At 43.4% G+C, this 19,701-nt stretch overlaps 2 protein-coding genes across 2 annotated transcripts in view; one reads left to right on the top strand and one right to left on the bottom strand.

Moving 5' to 3' along the window:
* LOC109938855 (aminopeptidase Ey-like) overlaps window positions 1–19,701 on the bottom strand; it is a 269,455-nt gene that overhangs the window by 177,755 nt on the left and 71,999 nt on the right. The gene's annotated exons all lie outside the window — the stretch shown is intronic.
* spata5l1 (spermatogenesis associated 5-like 1) lies at window positions 127–5,018 on the top strand. Its single transcript, XM_048616024.1, has 4 exons — window positions 127–352; window positions 515–724; window positions 1,119–1,349; window positions 4,817–5,018. The coding sequence occupies exons 1-4, from the start codon at window positions 200–202 to the stop codon at window positions 4,853–4,855; spliced, it is 633 nt and encodes a 210-aa protein (XP_048471981.1). The 5' UTR covers window positions 127–199; the 3' UTR covers window positions 4,856–5,018.

Here is a 19,701-nt window from a genome sequence, read left to right as displayed (position 1 = left end):
TAGTTATACAGCAGGAAACCTGAGACTGCTGAAGTCAGTTATACTCCTGTCAGTTGAGGCCAGATCAATGTCTGCATGGAGACTCTTCATAGAGGCTGCTTTTTTTTTATTTTTGCATTAATCAGACAGACTTTAGGAATTGTTCTCCTATTTAAAATTTCTCTTCGTAGTTATTGACTTTGATTTCTTTAAGGACGCGATGAGCAAGGAAATCGCCTTTGCAGACTTCTGTGAAGCACTGAAGATTGTGCAGCCTTCCTGTCTGAGAAGCAGCGTCGGACTTACTGACTTCAAACCTGTCCATTGGGATCAAATTGGTGGCCTGGATCAAGTCAAATTGAAATTGAGACAGGTGAAGAATGTAGCTGTGGCTTAAAGATACAGGTGGCTGTCATGACCCATGACCCATGCCCCTCCTATCTCAGAATTCTCTGTCGCCCACTCCCAGCTCTCTGCTCTAATGGATGAGGCAGATCTCGAATGCAGTCTGTAATTGTTAGCATTCTCTCTGCAGAGTATTGAGTGGCCAGTGCTACACCCGCAGGCATTTGAGAGGATGGGGGTGACCCCCACTCGTGGAATTCTGCTGTATGGACCCCCAGGATGTGCAAAGACCACGCTGGTGAAAGCTGCAGCATCCAGCTGCCGCTGTCCTTTCCTGTCGATCAGTGGGGCAGATCTCTTTTCACCGTTTGTAGGGGATTCTGAAAAGATTTTGGCTCAGGTGTGTATTTACAACAGGTTCACTCCAGACCATGTACAGCAAGTTTAGTAGTCACCTTATTTAAAGACTATACACTAGCCAAAGTCTTTTCAGTAAAAGGAAAGCCATATGCTTTATTATCTCCAACCCTGTAGTCAGATATTTCCCTTGTTCTGAGCAATTCAGTTATGTATATATTTCTCATGCAGTGAGAAGTTCACAAAATACCATTTTCTTTGATAATTCATATTTTTCTGAAGCCTGTGAGCAGTCCCATGTTCTTTAACACCCTAGTTAGCGTAAATTATCAAATCTGAAAAAAATAAATCTTGGCGATAGTTGGTTATATTAGTTCTGTTTGCTGCCTTCCCCCCCTCCCCCAGCACATTGACATTCTGCTCTGTTTAAAGTACAGGTTTTTCAGCAAGCTCGAGCTGTAGCTCCATCCATCCTGTTCCTGGATGAAATTGATTCCATCCTTGGATCACGTTCACTTGATGGAGCAAGTTGCCGTTCTGTTAAAGAGCGGGTACTCTCTGTTCTTCTTAATGAGATGGATGGAATTGGGCAGCCACTGATTGGGAGGAGAGACACAGAAAGGAAAGTACCTGCATCTGAAGGAAATCAAGTGGAACAGACAAAAAAGGTAAAAGATTAAACTGACCAAAATTTCATGTGCTGCTGATACATGCTGGTGCTAGGTGATTTCAGTGGAGTGAGGCGGGGGAGAGGAGTTGCTTCAATAAGATCATCTCCGTTCTATTAAACTGACTATAGGACTAACCTAACAAACCTCTCCTCAGAACAGACTCTGCATACCTGAAAGCAACCCAGTGAGCATTCTCTGGACTGTCTCCAGTGCCAGTATATCTTTCATTTGGTAATAGAATTAAAACTGTTCACAGTATTCCAGGTGACATCTAACTGGTATCTTGTATAGTTGCAGCAAGACTTCCCTATTTTATTATTCCATTCCCTTTGAAATTAAGGCCAGTATTCCATTTGCCTTCCCTATTACCCACTGAACCTGGATGCTTGATTTTTGTGATTCATGTATGAAGATGCCAAATCCTTTCTGTAGTCTCTCCACTTAAATAACATGCAGTTATCCTATTCCTTCTGCTAAAGTGCACTACCTCACATGTTCTCACATTTTATTCCAAGTGCTTAATTTTTGTCCGTTTGCTTAACCTGTTTATATCCATCCAACACCCTTGGCGTCAAAGTGGTGTGGAGTAAGGATGGAAATCTTTTGAGAGACAGTAAACACCAGCCTTTGGGGAGAACATTTCAAAGAACTGTTGAAGTATCATACAATCGGCAATGAGGATGTTAATTTAGTTTTGTGCGAGTTAGTTTTTTTTATTGTCACAGCTAGGGCGATACAGTGAAAAGTGTTTTGTCGCTGCAATCCGGCACAATTTTGAGGTATAAAAGAATAAAAAGAAAGTACTCAAATAGAGTTCATCTGCATTGACGGGTCCCAAACATGGCTGTAGTACCCTGCTCCGGACGGACTGCAGGCAGGAGTTTCCAATCTGCCGTCGCTGCGGCTGACACCTTGCCGCCAATTCCAGGAATCCACGCATCGGGCCCACAAATCCGGAAGTCCCTGCTCCAGTCAGACTGCTCCAGCATCACCATGACATCAGGAAGATGAAGAAAAGAAGAAAAACGAAAGAGAATGCGGCCAGCCTGGAGCGGATGGGCCTATTGTGCCACAGCTGCTGTTTTGAATAGCTGGGACAACTCTCCCCTCCACGCTGCAGAGCCCGCTGTCCTCTCCCCAGCATTGAGGCAGCAATTCAATTCGAGCACCTAGTGATGAGAGTCTTCAATGATCATGACATCCGTGCTGTTACTAAGAGCCTTGTGTATCAGGCAGTCATCTTTCTGACTGTTCTGTGTGGTTCTGGAACATGGGCTACATATAATTACCACCTCCAGGCCCTTAAGAAGTACCGCTAATGCTGTGTTGAAGCTTATTCTCCACATCAGCTGGGAGGACAAGTGTGCTAACAACAAGCAGCCAAATGGCACCAGCATTGGGGTCAAACTGATGCTGCTGGGCTGGCCACAAGTTTAAGTCCCAACTACCAAAGCAAATCATCTTTTCCTCCATTCAAGGAAAACACTAGAATGAGAGGGGCACAATGGAAGCATTTCAAAGACTCCTTGAAGGCTTTTTTTTTTCAAAAAATGCAACATTGATGTAAGCGCATGGGAGACCCACAGTCAGAAGAAACGGACTTGGACAAAGTTCCTGTATGAAGGGTCATAATTTTTTTTGATAGCATCCGTTCTCTGGAAAATGAACCAAAGACAGTAATGCCCAGAACCAGTTCTGCCTTCCAGAAGACCTGCCAGATGTGTGGTGGGTAATGCGGCTCAAGGATGGAGCTCGTCAGCCATAGAAGAACCCATTGGGCCAGAGACACAGAATTTGCTGGGTCGACAATCATCCTCTTTAACGAGTGACTACTAATGATAACTATATACCTCTGCAGTCTCCCATTGTGTCATCGTCGCCACTTGCCGTTCCCACCTTTTTGTGTGATATACAAATCTGCCAATGATTCATACACGTTTATCATTGGTATCATTTGTATATTGTTTGTTAATCCAGTTGTGAATTATGGTGATGAATTAAACCACTCACTGGAGGTGGCAGCTCCACAAATATCATCCTCCTCAACAATGGGACAATCCAGCATACCATTGCAAAAGATAATGCTGAAGCATTTGTGATGATCCATCAGTGCTGTCGATTCACTGTGTAATGCAGTGGCAGTAGATATGACAGCTGCACAAAACTATCATGAATTGAGAATTAATGAGCTCATTACTTATTCTCTGGGAAATGTCACAATGACGTTTGGAGCTACTTTCCTTGAGCTGAGCTTCAGTTGTATAGCTGAGAGTAAAACCAGTTTCAGACATCACTGAATCTGTATAGAAATGAATAAGATAGACCAATAGCTTGGAAAAAATCAATTTTGAAACTGTTTCAACCAAACTGTAAAAGAAGGAAGGATTGGAGTCATAGAATAATACAATACTGAAGGGGCCATTCTGCCCGTTGTACCTAATGCAGGCTGTGGTAAAACTGGCCAATTAGGGAATGATTTCTGACAAAATTCATGTTTGACAGCAGGTTAGAGAATCTCTGAATTGCAAGCTCCTTCTTCACAGCTGATTTACCACAAGGAGAGTTCCTCTTTTATAAATCTCATGACCGTTGGTAGCATGGAGAGTTTTTTTTAAAATTCATTCATGGCATGAGGGCATTGCTGGCCAGGCAGCATTTATTGCCCATCCCTAAATGCTTAGACGGCAGTTGAGTTAACCAAATTGCTGTGGGTCTGGAGTCACATGGAGGCCAGACCAGGTAAGGATGGCAGTTTCCTCACCTAAATGACATTAGTGAACCAGATAGGCTTTTCCAACAATTGACAATGGATTCACGGTCATCATTAGACTCCTTACTTCCAGGTGTCTATTGGATTCAAATTCCACCATCTGCCATGCCGGGATTCAAACCTGGGTCCCCAGAATGTCTCTCGGTCTCCGGATTAACAGTCCAGTGATACCACTAGGCCATTGCCTCCCCTCTTTTCTTGTAACTTTTCAACTAGTCAAAGTTACTTGCACACTATTGTAGTTTGCATCAGGCTCTAGTGTTCTGCTGGGCAGTAAAATCTCTACTCAAAATCCATCATTGGCTGGATCCATGGCTGTAGCACGAGCTTGGGACCGTTTCCCACTTCTCCTGCAGCTTAAGCATGAAGTTTAGTTTAAAGGAGCAAAAACTTAAAAGTTGGAAGGTTTCAGTCTGAAAGGGTTATTCAATTTTTTTAAAAACTGACTTGCAAGTGACTTTAGATGTGAAAATGAATAATGTCTATGGAACTGTTCAGTGTGTCTTTATTGGTTGATTTTTAAATTGTAATAATTATGGCAATACTCACTTCTCAGACGTTTGAGACAATTAATTTGATTTGGTCGGTTGAAGTGCAATGTGAGATCTGGTCTTATCACCACAAACTCAAATCAATTGTTACTTCTGCCAAATAGCTACAGTGAAAATTAGCACATACTCTTTTCTGCATACAGATGCTGGATTCAGTCTACCCTGGTAACTGCCAGCAATGACCATTGTGGAATTTCCAGGACACTTGTATTGATGTCTGCAGGTCTCATTAATTTGATTTGATTTTATTTATTGTCACATGTACCTTGTTATTTACTGTATTTTGCTTAGTGTTGCCACACTCTGGTGCCATCTTAAAATACACAAAAAATAAACCAAAACATAGAATATGAAGGGAGAAAAATAAAGAAATAGTGTCCAACTTTACAGTCCTCCTTGTTAAATACTCGGTCATGGGCCTGGTGGCCAGGTATGAGACCCATTTGCCACGCTGCCACTGGAATGAAACTCGCCACTTTTCGGCACCATCTTTCCTCCACTGATGCCCTCCCCTCTGTGTCCTCACTGGACCTCGCTGATGTTGCTGGTTACTGCACCGGCCTAAACTCGATTCTTCCACCGCCACGAATCTGCTTCGGACCCACCTCGCTGATGCCATCAGGTGCTGTGCTGGGCCCAAACCCGCATCAGCAGTGACCACCTCCATGAATCTGTGCTGGGTGCAGACACTGCTGGCAGCCCTCCAATGCAGCAGCCATGAGTTGATGCTATGATCACCTTGCCGATACAAAAGCTGCTGAGGCTCGAACTCCCCTTTGCTGCCACCATGAGCCTGCACTGCTGGGCCCACTCGAGCCTGCCCTGCATTTCAAGTCTTTGAATATTTTTAAGGTAGCGGTAGTTACATTCTTATTAAGCAAGGGGGGAGGTGGTGGCAAGTTGAGGTAGGCAGGAATGTATATTCAAGTTTACAATCGGATCTTCCAAGATATCATTGAATGATAGAGCAGCCTCTGGTCTGAATGGCCTGCATCTCCTAATTGATAACATCTCTAGGTCAAAATGTTCAAGTTAGATTGGAAGTGTTCATGATATAAACTGGTGGAGTGCTGAATTTCCCACACTCCTGACCTTTTGGATAAGACATTGAGTTTCTCAATAGATGGATATTGAGATCCCTGGGCTCCACTAAAAGTTATGGGCTATTTTGATCATGTCCTATTTAATTTTTCTATCAAGCGACGAAAGTAAATGCTTAATGCACTTCTGCTTGCATCATGCTTGAACTGCCAACAAGCAGTCAATAAATGGGTCAAAAGTTACATTTTTCTAAACTAGTTGAAAGTTATGTGCGAGTATACTGATGACCCAAACAATGCAACAAGAAGTACAGTATTTGTATGTTGCTCAGGCTGTTCCAAAATGATGATAACTCTGATCGCAGTTTCCAGCAGCTATGAACAAACCTTCAAATGTTATGCAGGTGTTGACATCATGGATGTAGATGGGAACAAAACTGCTCCCCCATTAGCTGTCTACACCTCGCAACAGGATTGTTTAAAACTAAACTAATAATTCCTGATTTGATTAATCTGATATTAATCATTTCTGACGGTAAACAGGAGACTCCTATCTACCCGATTTTGCTTTTTTTATTGACTTTGTTATTGAGAACTTACATTTCTGCTGTTTTACTGAACTGAGAAGGAATTTCTTCACCCAGAGGGTTGTTAATCTATGGAATTCCTTGCCCAGTGAAGTAGTTGACGCTACTTCAGTAAACGCTTTTTAAAAAAAAATAGTAGATTTTTTTTGAACAATAAAGGAATTAAGGGATACGGTGAGAACACGGGTAAGTGGATCTGAGTCCACGAAAGGATCAGCCATGATCTTATTGAATGGCGGAGCAGGCTCGAAGGGCCAGACGGCCTACTCCTGCTCCTAGTTCTTGTGTTCTTGAGGAACAGAAGTGGTCTCTATCCCCAGTGTCCAAAATTGCATACGTTGTTTAACATTCCAACAGCTTTTCTCAAGCACTCAATTTGAGCCTAATAGAAGTTTTTTTTTTTTATTTTGTTTAAAGTTTCAGGAGATTTGTAACAAAGATGTGATCGTAGTTGCAGCTACAAATCGGCCAGACCTAATCGATGATGCTTTGTTGCGACCTGGAAGATTTGACCAAATCATCTCTGTTCCATCTCCAGATGAAAATGTAAGTTTGGGTTTGAAGTTAATCACTGACACCCTATTACTGTGCACTTTGGTGCCGAGGCCTCTGTTAGTAAGCAGATACTACCTATACTCTGGAGCTTTCAGCTGTATTCATTTTTGTCACAAAGCAACAAAACCTGCTCATAAGAAAAACTTGTATTTAAAACAGAGCCCTTCAAGGCACCCAAGACATCCTAAATTACTCTGCATTGGAGTGTAGTCACTGTTGAAATGCAGCAAGGGAAAAAAGAGGGAGAAGATAAACTTTGAGGATAAGCTTGCAAGTAGTATCAAGGCAGACAGCAACAGCTTCTTTAAATAATATAAAAAGGAAAAGAGAAATCGAATTGAACCTAAGCCCCTCAGAAGCTGGAGCTGGGAAAATATAAGTCCCCTAAACCTGAAGGTATACATCCTAGGATATTAAAGGAAGTAGCTACAGAGATAGTGGATGCACTGTTGTAATCGTCCAATCCTTAGATTTTGAAAATGTCCTAGAGGATTGGAAATCTGCCAGTGTAACACCTTTATTTGAGAAAGGGAAGGAGACCAAAGAAAGATAACTATAGGCCAGTTAGTTTAACGTCAGTTGCTGGGAAAAATATCTACTATAAAGGACATAATAGAATTGCAATACATGATCGAGTGGAGTTAGCATGGCTTCATGAAGGAGAAATCCTACCTGAGAAATTTGAGAATTTTTTGTGGGGGTAACAAGCAGGATAGATAAAAGGAAACCAGAGGAGATGATGTATTTGGGTCTCCAGGTGTTTTGGTAGGGTCTCACGCCTCAAGCTAGTTCAAAGGGGTTAAAATACGAACACCACCAGAACATGGATAGAGGATTGGCTAATGAGAAGATAGTTGGGATTGGGGCCCATTTTCTGGTAACTAGTGGTGTGCCACAGGGGCCACAATTATTTACGATATTTATTAACTTGGATGAGGAAAGTGAATGTACTATAACCAAATTCGTGGATTACACAATAGATGGGATGGCAAGTGATGATGAAACAATGAGCCTGCAGAAGGGTAAAGACAGGTTGAGTGGGGAGAAACTCGGCGAATGGAATACAATAAGGGCAAACATGAGGTTATGCACATTCACCGAATAGAGGAGCTGAGTATTATTTACTTGGAGAAGGACTGCAGAATGCTACAGAACTGAGGGATTTTTTAATTCACTGTGCAATGTGGGTGTCACTGGCTGGGCCAGCATTTATTGTCAATCCCTAGTTGCCCCCTTGAGAAGGTGGTGGTGAGCTGCCACCTTGAACAGCTGCAATCCATGTGCTGTATGTAAACTCACAATGTCCTTGGGGAGGGAATTCCAGGATTTTTACCCAGCAGACCGAAGAATTGGTGATATACAGCAAACTTTGTTAACCAGCACACTCGATAAACTGGCAAAAATTACATACATTAAATATCAGAAGCTTACTGTATTATCAAAATCTCCGTGATGTCTGAGTAGTCAGTTGAGGATGTGAGTGAGAAGACTCTCTGCCTGTTAGATTTATTTAAAGCAGCTTTGCAGTATTAATGAAGTGATTTATTCTATAAGTAAAGTATAACAGTGATGTGTATACCCCCTGCATTCAGTTTCTAGACCGAGTGCCTTTTTACATTAATTATGTGGACCTCTCGATCAATCTGCAAACTTCTGGTCCCATAGGTGCCAGTTAATAAAATGTTTCACTGCATTTCCAAGTCAGGATAGCAAGTGGCTCAGGGACCTTGCATTTGCTGTTACCATGAATCTGCTGCCCTTCCAGATGGAAAAGATTGTGGATTTCGAAGGTGCTGACTTGAGTCTTTTGGTGAATTTCTGCTAATGAGGGAATGAATGTTTGTGAATGTGGTGCCAAACAAGTGGGCTCCTTTGGCCTGGATGGTATCAAGTTTCGTGAGTGTTGTTGGAGCTGCACCCATCTAGACAAGTTAGAAATATTCCATCCCCCACTCCTGACTTGTGCCTTGTAGATAGTGAGCAGGCTTTGGGGAGTTTCTGGTCAATGATAACCCACAGAAAGCTGATAATAGGGTATAAAGTGATGGTAACGCCATTGAATGTCAAGGAATGGTGGTTAGATTGTCTCTTATTGTGATGGTCACAGCCTGGCATTTGTGTGGCGCGAATGTTACTTGCCACTTGTCAGCCCAAGCCTGGATATTGTCCAGATCTTAGTGCATTTGAACATGAACTGCCTCAGTATCTGAGGAGTTGCGAATGGTGCTGAACACTGCAATGATTGGCAAACATCCCCACTTCTGACCTTGTGGAGCAAAGTTCATTGAAGCAGCTGAAGATGGTTGGGCCTAGGACACTACTGTGAAGGACTCCTGCAGAGATGTCCTGGAGCTGAGATGAGTGACCAACAACCACCACAACCATTTTTCTACATTTCAGGTATGAATCCAACTCTCAAACTTTGTCCCCAGTTCCAATTTTGCTAGGGCTTCTTAATGCCGCAATCAGTTGAACGCAGCCTTGTTGTCAAGGGCTGTCACACTCTCCTCACGTCTGGAATTCACCTCTCTTGTTCATGTTTGCACCAAGGCTGTAATGAGGTCAGGAGCTGAGTGGGCCTGATGCAACCCAAACTGGGCATCAGTAAGCAAGTTATTGCTAAGTAGGTGCTGCTTGATAGCACTGTTGATGACATCTTCCATCACTTTAATCGAGAGTAAATGGAGAGGTGATAATTGGTCGTGTTGGATTGGTCCTGCTTTGTGTATGAACGTAACAGGGCAATTTTTCCACATTGTTAGGCAGATGCCAGTGTTGTAACTGTACAGGAACAGCTTGGCTAGGGGATTGGCAAGTTCTAGAGCACAAATCTTCCATACTATTGCCAGAAGGTTGTCAGGGCCCATAGCTTTAGCAGTATCCAGTGTATCCAACCATTTCTTGTTATCACGTGGGCCTTGGGGACTGGTGGAGGAGGCCAAGAATGGTCATTCACTTGGCATTTCTAGCTGAAGGTTGCTGTGAATGCTTCAGTTTTATCTTTTGCACTGATACATTGTCCTCCTCCCCTCATTCAGGATGGGGATATTTGTATAGATTCCTCCTCCAGTAAGTTGTTGAATTGTCCACACCATTCATGACTGGATGTGGCAGGATTGCAGAGCCTTTGTCTAATCCATTGCTTGTGAGATCACTCAGTTCTCACTGTTCATGCTGTTTGACATGCAAGTAGTCCTGTTCGGTAGCTTCACCGGGTTGATACTTCATTTTTAGGTATTCCTGGTGCTGCTCCTGGAATGCCCTTCTGTGCTCTCCATTGAACCAGGGTTGACCCCTTGACTTGATAATGGTTGAGTGGAGTTTATGCTGGGCTATGAGGTTTTTAATTGGTAGAAAAGGATTCTGCTACTGTTAGTTCATAGTGCATCTAAGGTGTCCAATCTTAAGTTGCTTAGATCTGTTTTGAAGTCTGTCCCATTTAGCATGGTGATACTGCTACACATCACAATGGAGTGTTTTCTCAATGTTAAAATAGGACTTTGTTTCCACAAGGACTGTGGTGGTCACTTTAATGGATACTGATGTGGACAGATGCATCTGCAGGTGGCAGATTGGCACAGATAAGATCAAGTATATTTTTCTTTTCAGTTAGCTCCCTTAATAACGGAGAAGAATTCTGGGAGAAGTTGGCTTGCTCACCATGACTGAGGAGGAGATCGGGAATGACCCAGTGTCATGGGGTCCAGACTCAATATTAAGGAACCTCCAGGGCAACTCCCTCCTGACTGTATACCACTGTGCTGCTACTTCTGTTGGGGTTGTCCTGCCAATAGGACAGGACGTGTCCAGGGATGGGGATGGTGGTGTCTGGGACATTGTTTGTAAGGTCTGAGTCCATGACTGTGTCAGGTTGTTGCTTGACTTGTCTGAGAAACAGATCTCTCAATTTTAGCACTAGGCTCCAGATGTTAGTGAGGAGGACTTTGCAGGGTCAACGGGGCTGTTTCTGCTGTTGTCTTTTCCGGTGGTCCTTCAGTTTTTTGTTTCTTTGAGACATTGCGATTTACACAACTGAGTGTCTTGTCAGTCACATTGCTTTAACACTGGAGCACATGTAGGCAAGGCCAGTTAACAATAGCAGACTTACTTCCCTCAATTACATTAGTCAAACAGATGGGTTTTTCCAACAATCATTTTGTGTTCCTCAGTAGATTCTTAATTCCAGACATTTTTTATTGAATTCAAATTCCACCACCTGCCGTGGTGTGATTTGAACCTGGGTCCCCAGAGCATTAGCTGATTCATAGTCTCACCATGATGAGTCCTTGTCCACAAATTGTGAAAGGCCAGCATTCAAGTTCAGGTAATGGGGAAAGCAAAGAGAATGGAGTTTAACAGTGGGGAGGTTTTGTTAAAACTACACAACACACTATTCAGACCATAGCTGGAATATTGAGAACAGTTTGTCCTCTTATCTTTGGAAAGATTTACTGGCATTGGAGGCAGTCCAGGGAAGGTTCACTAGGCTGATACCAGATATGGCAGGATTGTCATATTAGCAGAGGTTGAGTAGATTGGGCCTCTACTACTATTCCATATGAAAGAATGAGAAATGACCTTCTTGAAACGTACAAGATTCTCGGGACTTGACAGGGTAGACGCAGAAAGATTGTTTCTCCTTTTGGGAGAGTTTGGGACCAGAGAACGTAATCTCATAATAAGGGATCACACATCCCAAACATACCTTTCCAAGTAAAGCAACACTTCACCTGCACTTCCCAGAATCTAGTCTACTGCATTCACTGTTCACCACGTGGTCTCCTCTACACTGGGGAAATGAAGCGTAGACTTGGCAACCGCTTCACAGAACATCTACGTTCTGCTCGCAAAAAAGACCCTGAACTACCTGTTGCCTGCCACTTCAACGTACCACCCTGTTCCCTGGCCAACGTCTGACTCTGGCTTGCTGCAGTGTTCCAGCGAAGCCCAACGCACGCTGGAGGAACAACACCTCATTTTCCGCTTGGGGAGATTACAGCCCTCCGGACTCAGTATTGAGTTCAATAATTTTAGGGCCTAAACTCTTCCATGTCCCAGCCCCTATCCCACACACCAGGCCTTGTTACCACATAGCCTGCCACTATACACCTGCTGTTAGTCACTAACAGTCCCCATTAACAACTCTTCACCCTCCCAGCCTGATCGTTAACAACTCCTTTATCTGTCAAATTGTCTTTCTCTCTCTTAGGGCTCTATCCTATCGTTTACTCCCTACCCCACCCACCTCCCTATTTTCTGCATATAAACTGACATTTTCCCAGCTACCATCAGTTCTGAGGAAGGGTCACCGGACCTGAAACACTAACTGTTTTTTTCCTTCACAGATGCTGCTAGACCTGCTGAGCTTTTCCAGCAACTTTGTTTTTGTTCACACATTTAAAACAGGATGCGAATTTTTGAGTTATGAATAAATGGAATTCTTTACCATGGAGAGCTGATGAGGCTGGGTCATTAAGCATATTTAGGGTTGACATAGATTGTTAATTAATAAGGGAATAAATGATTGGGGGGCGGGAGTAGGGAAGGCAGGAAAGTGGAGTTGAGGATTATCAAATCAGCCATGACCTCATTGAATGGCAAAGCAGACTTGGTGGACTGAATGGCCCACTTTTGCTCTTGCATGTTATGGTCCTTTTAAGAAGCAGTGCTGTGTGTCAGTGGTCTTAATAATCCGGAGACCCAGGCTAATGCTGTTACAAAGCTTCAAATCCCCACCACATGGTGAAATTTGAATTTTTAATTCCAGATGTATTAATTTAACTTGTTTACTGGAGACCATGAAATCATTGTCGATTAGTGTAAAAGCCTATTTGATTCACTTCAGGGAAGGAAACTTGCCATCCTTACCTCGCCTGCATGTCTCTCCAGATCCACAGTAATGTGATTGATTCTTAACTGCCCTCTACAGTGGCCTAGCAAGTATCTCAGAGTCATAGTTGTGCATCACGAAACAGACTCTTTGGTCCAACCCGTCCATGCTGACCAGATGTCTAAATTAATCTTTTCCCATTTGCCAGCCTTTGGCCCATATCCCTCTAAACCCTTCCTACTCATGTGCATCCAGATATCTCTTAAATGTTGTAATTGTACCAGCCTCCTCCACTTCCTCTGGCAGCTCATTCCATACACACACCATCCTATGTGTGAAAAAGCTGCCCCTTAGGTCCCTTTTTAAATCTTTCCCCTCTCACCTTAAACCTATGGCCCCTAGCTTTGGATTCCCCCACACCAGGGGCAAAAGGCCTTGGCTATTCACCCTATCCATGTCCCACATGATTTTATAAACGTTTATAAGGTCACTCCTCAGCCTTCAAAGCTCCAGGGAAAATAGACCCAACCTATTCAACCACTCCCTATAGCTCAGACCCTCCAACCCTGTCAACATCCTTGTAAACTTTTTCTGAACCGTTTCAAGTTTCACAACATCCTACAGCAGGGATAGCAGAACTGAACACAGTATTCCAATCATGGCCTAACCAATGTCCTGTACAGCTGCTACATGACCTCCCAACTCCAATACTCAATGCACTGACCAATAAAGGCAAGTATACCAAACATGTTCTTCACTCTCCTATCTACCTGTGACTCCATTTGCAAAGAACCGTGAACCTGCACTCCAAGATCTTTGTTCAGCAACACTCCCCAGGATCGTGCGATTATTGTATAAGTCCTGCCCTGATTTGCCTTTCCAAAATGCAGCACCTCACATTTAACTGAATTAAACTCCATCTGCCACTCCTCGGCCCAAAGGCCCTTCTGATCAAGATCCCATTGTACTCTGAGGTAACCTTCTTCGCTGTCCACTACATCTCCAATTTTGGTGTCATCTGCAAACTTACTAACCATACCTCCTGTGTTCATATTCAAATAATTTGTCAATGCCAAAGAGCAGTGGACCCAGCACCGATCCTTGTGGCACACCGCTGGTTAAAGGCGTCCAGTCTGAAAGCAACCCTCCACCACCACCACCACCTTCTACTTTTGAGCCAGTTCTGTATCCAGATGTCTAGTTCTCCCTGTATTCCATGTGATCCAACCTTGCTAACCAGTTCTACCATGCGGAACCTTGTCAAATGTTTTACTGAAGTCCATCTAGATCACGTTCACCACCCTGCCTTCATCAATCCTCTTCATTACTTTGTGAAGTTTGTGAGACGTAGTTTCCCAAGCATAGCCATGTTGCCTGCCTTGTATCAAAACAAAGAAAACAAAAGGAATGAAGACCAGACAGGCCACCTGGCATAATGCTAAGAAATGGAAATGACCACATTCTACTCTGGCCTGCCATCTCAGTGAATCACAGTCCTCCTCAGTATCATTTGAGGGCAAAATAGACCTCATTAGACATGCAACAACCTGATGTTGTGTAGGCTAAAATGGCATTAATATGAATTGGTCCCAGTTTGTCACTCATCGCTTGGCTATGCTGTCCCATCAGGATGGCAGATTCAGCAGAGCAGTGGCATACAGTCAAGAGGTACACTGTGTCCATACACCCCAAGGATTGCTGGAGTTAGAGACAGCTCATCACCACGACTGTGAGGACATTTAGGAATGGGTGATAAATGCAGGCCCAGCCAGCGATACTCTCATCTCATGAGCAATTCTTTTTAAACATTGCATACCAAACCTCTGCAAACAGCAATGTGAGAATGACCAGATAATCTGTTCTTTGCTTGTACTCCTTAGAAAATGTTTGTTTTCTGAAGCAACCATTTGTGTATGTTCTGCTTAGTAACAATGTTTTTTTTAACACAGACCAGACTTTCCATACTAAGGATTTGTACTTCCAAAACTCCACTGGATGATGTGTCATTGGGGGGACTGGCAGCTGAGACAGCTGGCTTTACTGGAGCAGATATACAAAATTTATGCAAAGAGGTGAGTGAAGTGTTTGTCTGAGATTGGCTGACTCTTGGTGCAGGAATCCAAAGATCTGGATTTGTTCATGCTGTCCTGTCAGCAGTTAGTGACAGATTAATACTGGGCCTCAGGATTGAATGTGACTGTCACAGGGTTTAAAACTGAAAAAGAAGCATTGTGTAGAAATGCACTCACTTTGAGTGCTTTGGAGTTTGAAAGTCATGAAAACATGGATTGATTATGCCACCTTTTGAGGTGATGCTCATCCAGGCGACAGTATTACACCTATTACCTCAGTAAAGGCTATGACAAAATTCAACTATAGTCTCCAGAACTTACCGCTCCCCTTGCCAAACTGATCTGGTACAGCGATGCTCTGTTCATCTACATGACTATATGGAAAATTGCCTGGGTGCATCCTGTACATGAAATTCAGGCAAATTATCACCCATCAGACTAAACCTGATCATCAGTAAAGTGATGGAAGCATGTTATCAGCAGTGCTATCAAGCAGCTCTTGCTAAGCAATAACCTGTTTGTTGCCCATTTTGGGTTCTGCCGGGGCCACTTGGTTCAAACATGGACAAAAGAGCTAAAGTGGTGAGGTGAGAGTGACAGCCCTCAGCATCAAGGCTGTATTTGACTAAGTAGGGCATCAAGGAGCCCCAGCAAAACTGGGATTAATAGGAATTGAGGGGGGGGTCAGCAGCAAACTGTCCTGTGGTTAGAGTCCTCCCTTACACACTGGAAGATGGCTGTGGTTGTTGGAGGTCAGTCATCCCATCTCTGGGACGTCCCTGCAGGAGTTCCTCATGGTAGTGTCCTAGGCCTAACCATCCTCAGCTGCTTAACCAATGACCTTCCCTCCATCATAAAGTCAGAAGTTGAACTGTTCGCCTAAGATTGCTCAATATTCAGCACCACTCAACTCGTCAGATACTGAAGTAGTCAGTGTTTAAATGCAACAAAATCTGGACAATATCCAGACTTGAACTGAAAAGTGATAAGTAACATTACTCTCTCACAAATATCAGCCAATAACAATCTCCAGTAAGACAATCTATCCACTGCCTCTTGACATTCAGTAGTGTTACCACCACTGAATCCCCCACTATCAATATCCTGGGGATTACCATTGACCAGAAACTCACTGGGCTCACCATATAAACACTGGCTACTGGAGCAAGTCACAGGCTATGAATACTGCAGCGATTAACTCACCTCCTGACTCGCCAAAGCCTGGCTGCCATCTACAATGCACAAGTTAGGAGTATAATGGGAAATTCCCCACTTTCCCAGATTGGTGCAGCTCCAACAATACTTGAAGTTTGATACCATCCAGGACAAAGCAGCCCTCTTGGTGCCACATTCAGAAATATCCACTGTCTCCACCACTGATGCTCAGTAGCAGCATTGTGTACTAGCTACAAGATACACTGCAAAAATTTGCCAAAGATCCTTAGCACCTTCCAAACCCACAACCACTCTGTTCTAGAAGAATAGAGGCAGCAGACAATGGGAACACCACTGAGCAAGTTCTCCTTTAAGCCACTGATCATTCTGACTTGGAAATAAATCACTGTTCCTTCACTGTCACTGCATCAAAATCCTGAATTCCCTCCCTAACAGCACCAAGACTATAAGGTATAGGAGCAGAATTAGGCCATTCGATCAGGGCTGATATTGTTTCTCAATCCCGTTGTCCTGCCGCCTTCCATAACGTTTGATCCTCTTACTAATCAAGAACCTATCTCTGTCTTAAAGACACTCTATGATTTGGCCTCCATGGTATTCTGTGGGCAGTGAGTTTCACAGATTCACTGCTGTCTAGGTAAAGAAATTCCTACTCCCCTCCAGCTCTCTTGTCCCTTCACTTTGAGGCTGTGCCCTTGTGTCCTAGTCTGTCCCACTGCTGGTGACATTTTCTCCACATCCGTTCTTTCCAGGGTGATTAGTATTCTGTATGTTTTAATGAGATCCTTTTCCCCCACCCCAACCTCGTGCTTGTAAATTCCGTCGAGTATCAGAGACCTCAACTGCTTCTTGTATGATAAGCCCCTTCAGCCAGGATCATTCTAGTAAACTTTCTTTGGACCCCTTCAAAGGCCAGTACATCCTTCCTTAGGTACGTGACCCAAAATTGCTCACAATACTCCAAATGTGATCTGACCAGAATCTTACAGGCTCAGCAGTACGTCCCTGCTCTTGCATTCCAGCTCCCTAGAAATGAATGCTAATATTGCATTTAACTTCCTAACTGCAATTGAGCCTGTATGTTAACCTTAACAGGATCCTGAAACTAGGATTCCTAAATCCCTTTATTTCAGACTTCTGAAGCCTTTCTCTGTTAGGAAGAAAAAGTATAGATTACTTTCTGACAATGTGTAAACTCACACTTTTCCACATTGTGTTCCATCTGCCACTTCTTTGCTCACTCTCATAGCCTGTCCAAGTCCTTCTGCAGCCTCCCTACTTCCTCAACACTACCTGTCCCTCCATCTGTCTTTATATCAGCTGCAGATTTAGCAATAATGCCCTGAGTTTCTTTGTCCAGATCATTAATGTATAACGTGGTTCCAACACTGACCTGTGCAGCACTGGCTGCCATCCTGAAAAAGACCCCTTTATTCCCACACTCTGCCTTCTGCCAGTCGGCCAATCTCTATCCATGCCATGACCATGCCCCTAACACCATGGGCTGTCATCTTATTTAGCAGCCTTCTGTGTAGCACCTGGTCAGAGGCCTTCTGGAAATCCAAATAGATCATATCCACTGGTTGTCCTTTGGCTAACTTGCTCATTACCTCAAAGAATTCAAACGGATTTGTCAGGCATGACCTCCCTTTGAAGTCAGGCTGACTCAGCCCTATTTTACCACGCTCTTTCAAGTACTCTGTAATCTCATCCTTAGTAATGGACTCTCAAATCTTACCAACAACAGAGATCAGGTTATCTGGCCTATAATTTCCCATCTTCTGCCTCCTTCCCACCCTTCTGACATGTGCTATTAGATTAGCCATTTTCCAGTCCTCTGGGACTCTTCCTGACCCCAGTGTTTGCTGAAAGATCACCACCAATGCCTCTGCAATCTCCTTCGTATCTCCTTCAGAAACCCTGGGTTTTAGTCCATTGTATCCAGGAATTTATCTGTCTTCAGCTTCCCCCACACCTTCTCCTCCATGATGGCCACAACACTAGCCTCTGCCTCGAGACTCTCGTGAAGTTCTGGTATACTACTGCTGTCTTTAGCAAGATGCAAAGTATCTGTTCATTCCTTTGCCATTTCTTTGTTCCCTATTACCAGTTTTCCAACAAAAATTGATTTTTGCGTCTACATACAGCACCTGAACTGCAGTGGTTCAAGAAGGCAACTCCACTCCCTCAAGGATAACTAGGGATAGGTAATCAATGGCCACGTCCCACAAGTGAAGAGAAAATACTCAGCTTAAACTAAATTGACCTTAAATTCTACTCTGTGCTGAAGGAATGGGCAGGTGTCAGGCTTTGTCTTGTGCCTTGTCTCTATTGTCACTTTTCAACTGAAGCTTTTTGTTTTATTGCTTGTTCTCCACAGGCTGCTTTGCTGGCTCTTCAAGAAAATGGACTGGACGTTGCAACTGTGAAACATGAGCACTTTCTCAAATGTCTTCAGAGTTTAAAACCCTCTTTAAGTGGCCAGTAGTTGCACTTCTATCACCATTTATTTTCTACCGTGGCTCAGGCGATAATGTGATTTTCATTAGAGTCAAGGACTATCTAATAATTCCATTAAGGCTGAAGAACCAAAATAGGTAGAAATGTAATTATATATGTAAATGCATATTTTCATTCAGTTGAGTCTCTTGAAAATCAATAAACTGTAATATGTGTCCCTCTGATTAACAAATATGAACTGCAGCAGTTCAAGAAGGTAACTCATTACCACCATCCACAGTGCAACTAAGACCAGGCAATAAATGCTGACCCTGCTGCTGACTGTCACATGTCACATGCGTAAAGGCATCTACAGCACAAACATGACCTATTATAGCCAAGATGGAGAGGGTCCAACCTGCTGTGATTATTTATTTAATGTAAGATGAGAATATTTGATCATAGTCATCATCAGTGAATGAGTATGAGAGGGTTTAGTATCAGCTTTATTGTGTTTTCCATTCCCTGATGTGTGCTGACCTTGTTATGAGTAGAGAATGTAAGTTCATCCCGTGATAACAATAGGATAATGAAGACTGCCAATGGTGGCATTTGATACGTGTGAACCTTCTGACTAGTTCTGTTGTTTTGAATTAATGGATCCAGCTGCATGCTAGAGATAATATTCCAAAGCGCACCCTGCTGTCAGCCCCATTCTGCAGAGAGAGGAGTTGAGAGAAGTGCCTGCCAGTTATGGAGCGATGAGTTTTTAAGTTTGTTTTTGATGGTAGATAAAAGATCTAACTGGGTTTAGGGGAAATGTAGCTGAGGGTTGTGTCCCTAGTTGTAGGGTGGAAGGAGTGAAAAAAGTGCAATCCAGAAAACGGTGTGTCATGTTGGCCACAGTGAAGGATCATAAGATTGGGGTAAACCTGCAGAGATGGGTTTCAGTTGATCAGTTTGGGAGAGAGAGGGTAGGGCTGATGGGCCATCAGAGAAGGATCAATTTCAAATGCTAGTTATACTGAGGTTAAAAGTTAGATTTTGTTTCGACTGTTAATGCCATACTCCATCTCCATCTTGTTGGATGCTTTGCAGTTTGTCACTTGAGCAACTAGTGGAACCCTTTCTCAGAACCAATTTCCCCTGCCCCCAAAATAGTGCACTGCTGTAGCAGTACAGAACTTGTTGCAGAATGGTGATTGGAACGTGTTTTCACTAATATCAGTGATTTAGCTCCTCAACCTTTCTTGCGAAAGACTCTTATCTTCTGACCACCACCTCTCTTCTCCCCCCCCCCCCCAACAACCCCCAACATCTTCTCCCCCC

This window comes from Rhincodon typus, chromosome 33, assembly GCF_021869965.1.
Source record: "Rhincodon typus isolate 14 chromosome 33, sRhiTyp1.1, whole genome shotgun sequence".
Classification (NCBI taxonomy): Eukaryota; Metazoa; Chordata; class Chondrichthyes; order Orectolobiformes; family Rhincodontidae; genus Rhincodon; species Rhincodon typus.
This window is presented reverse-complemented; position numbering and strand designations above follow the sequence as displayed.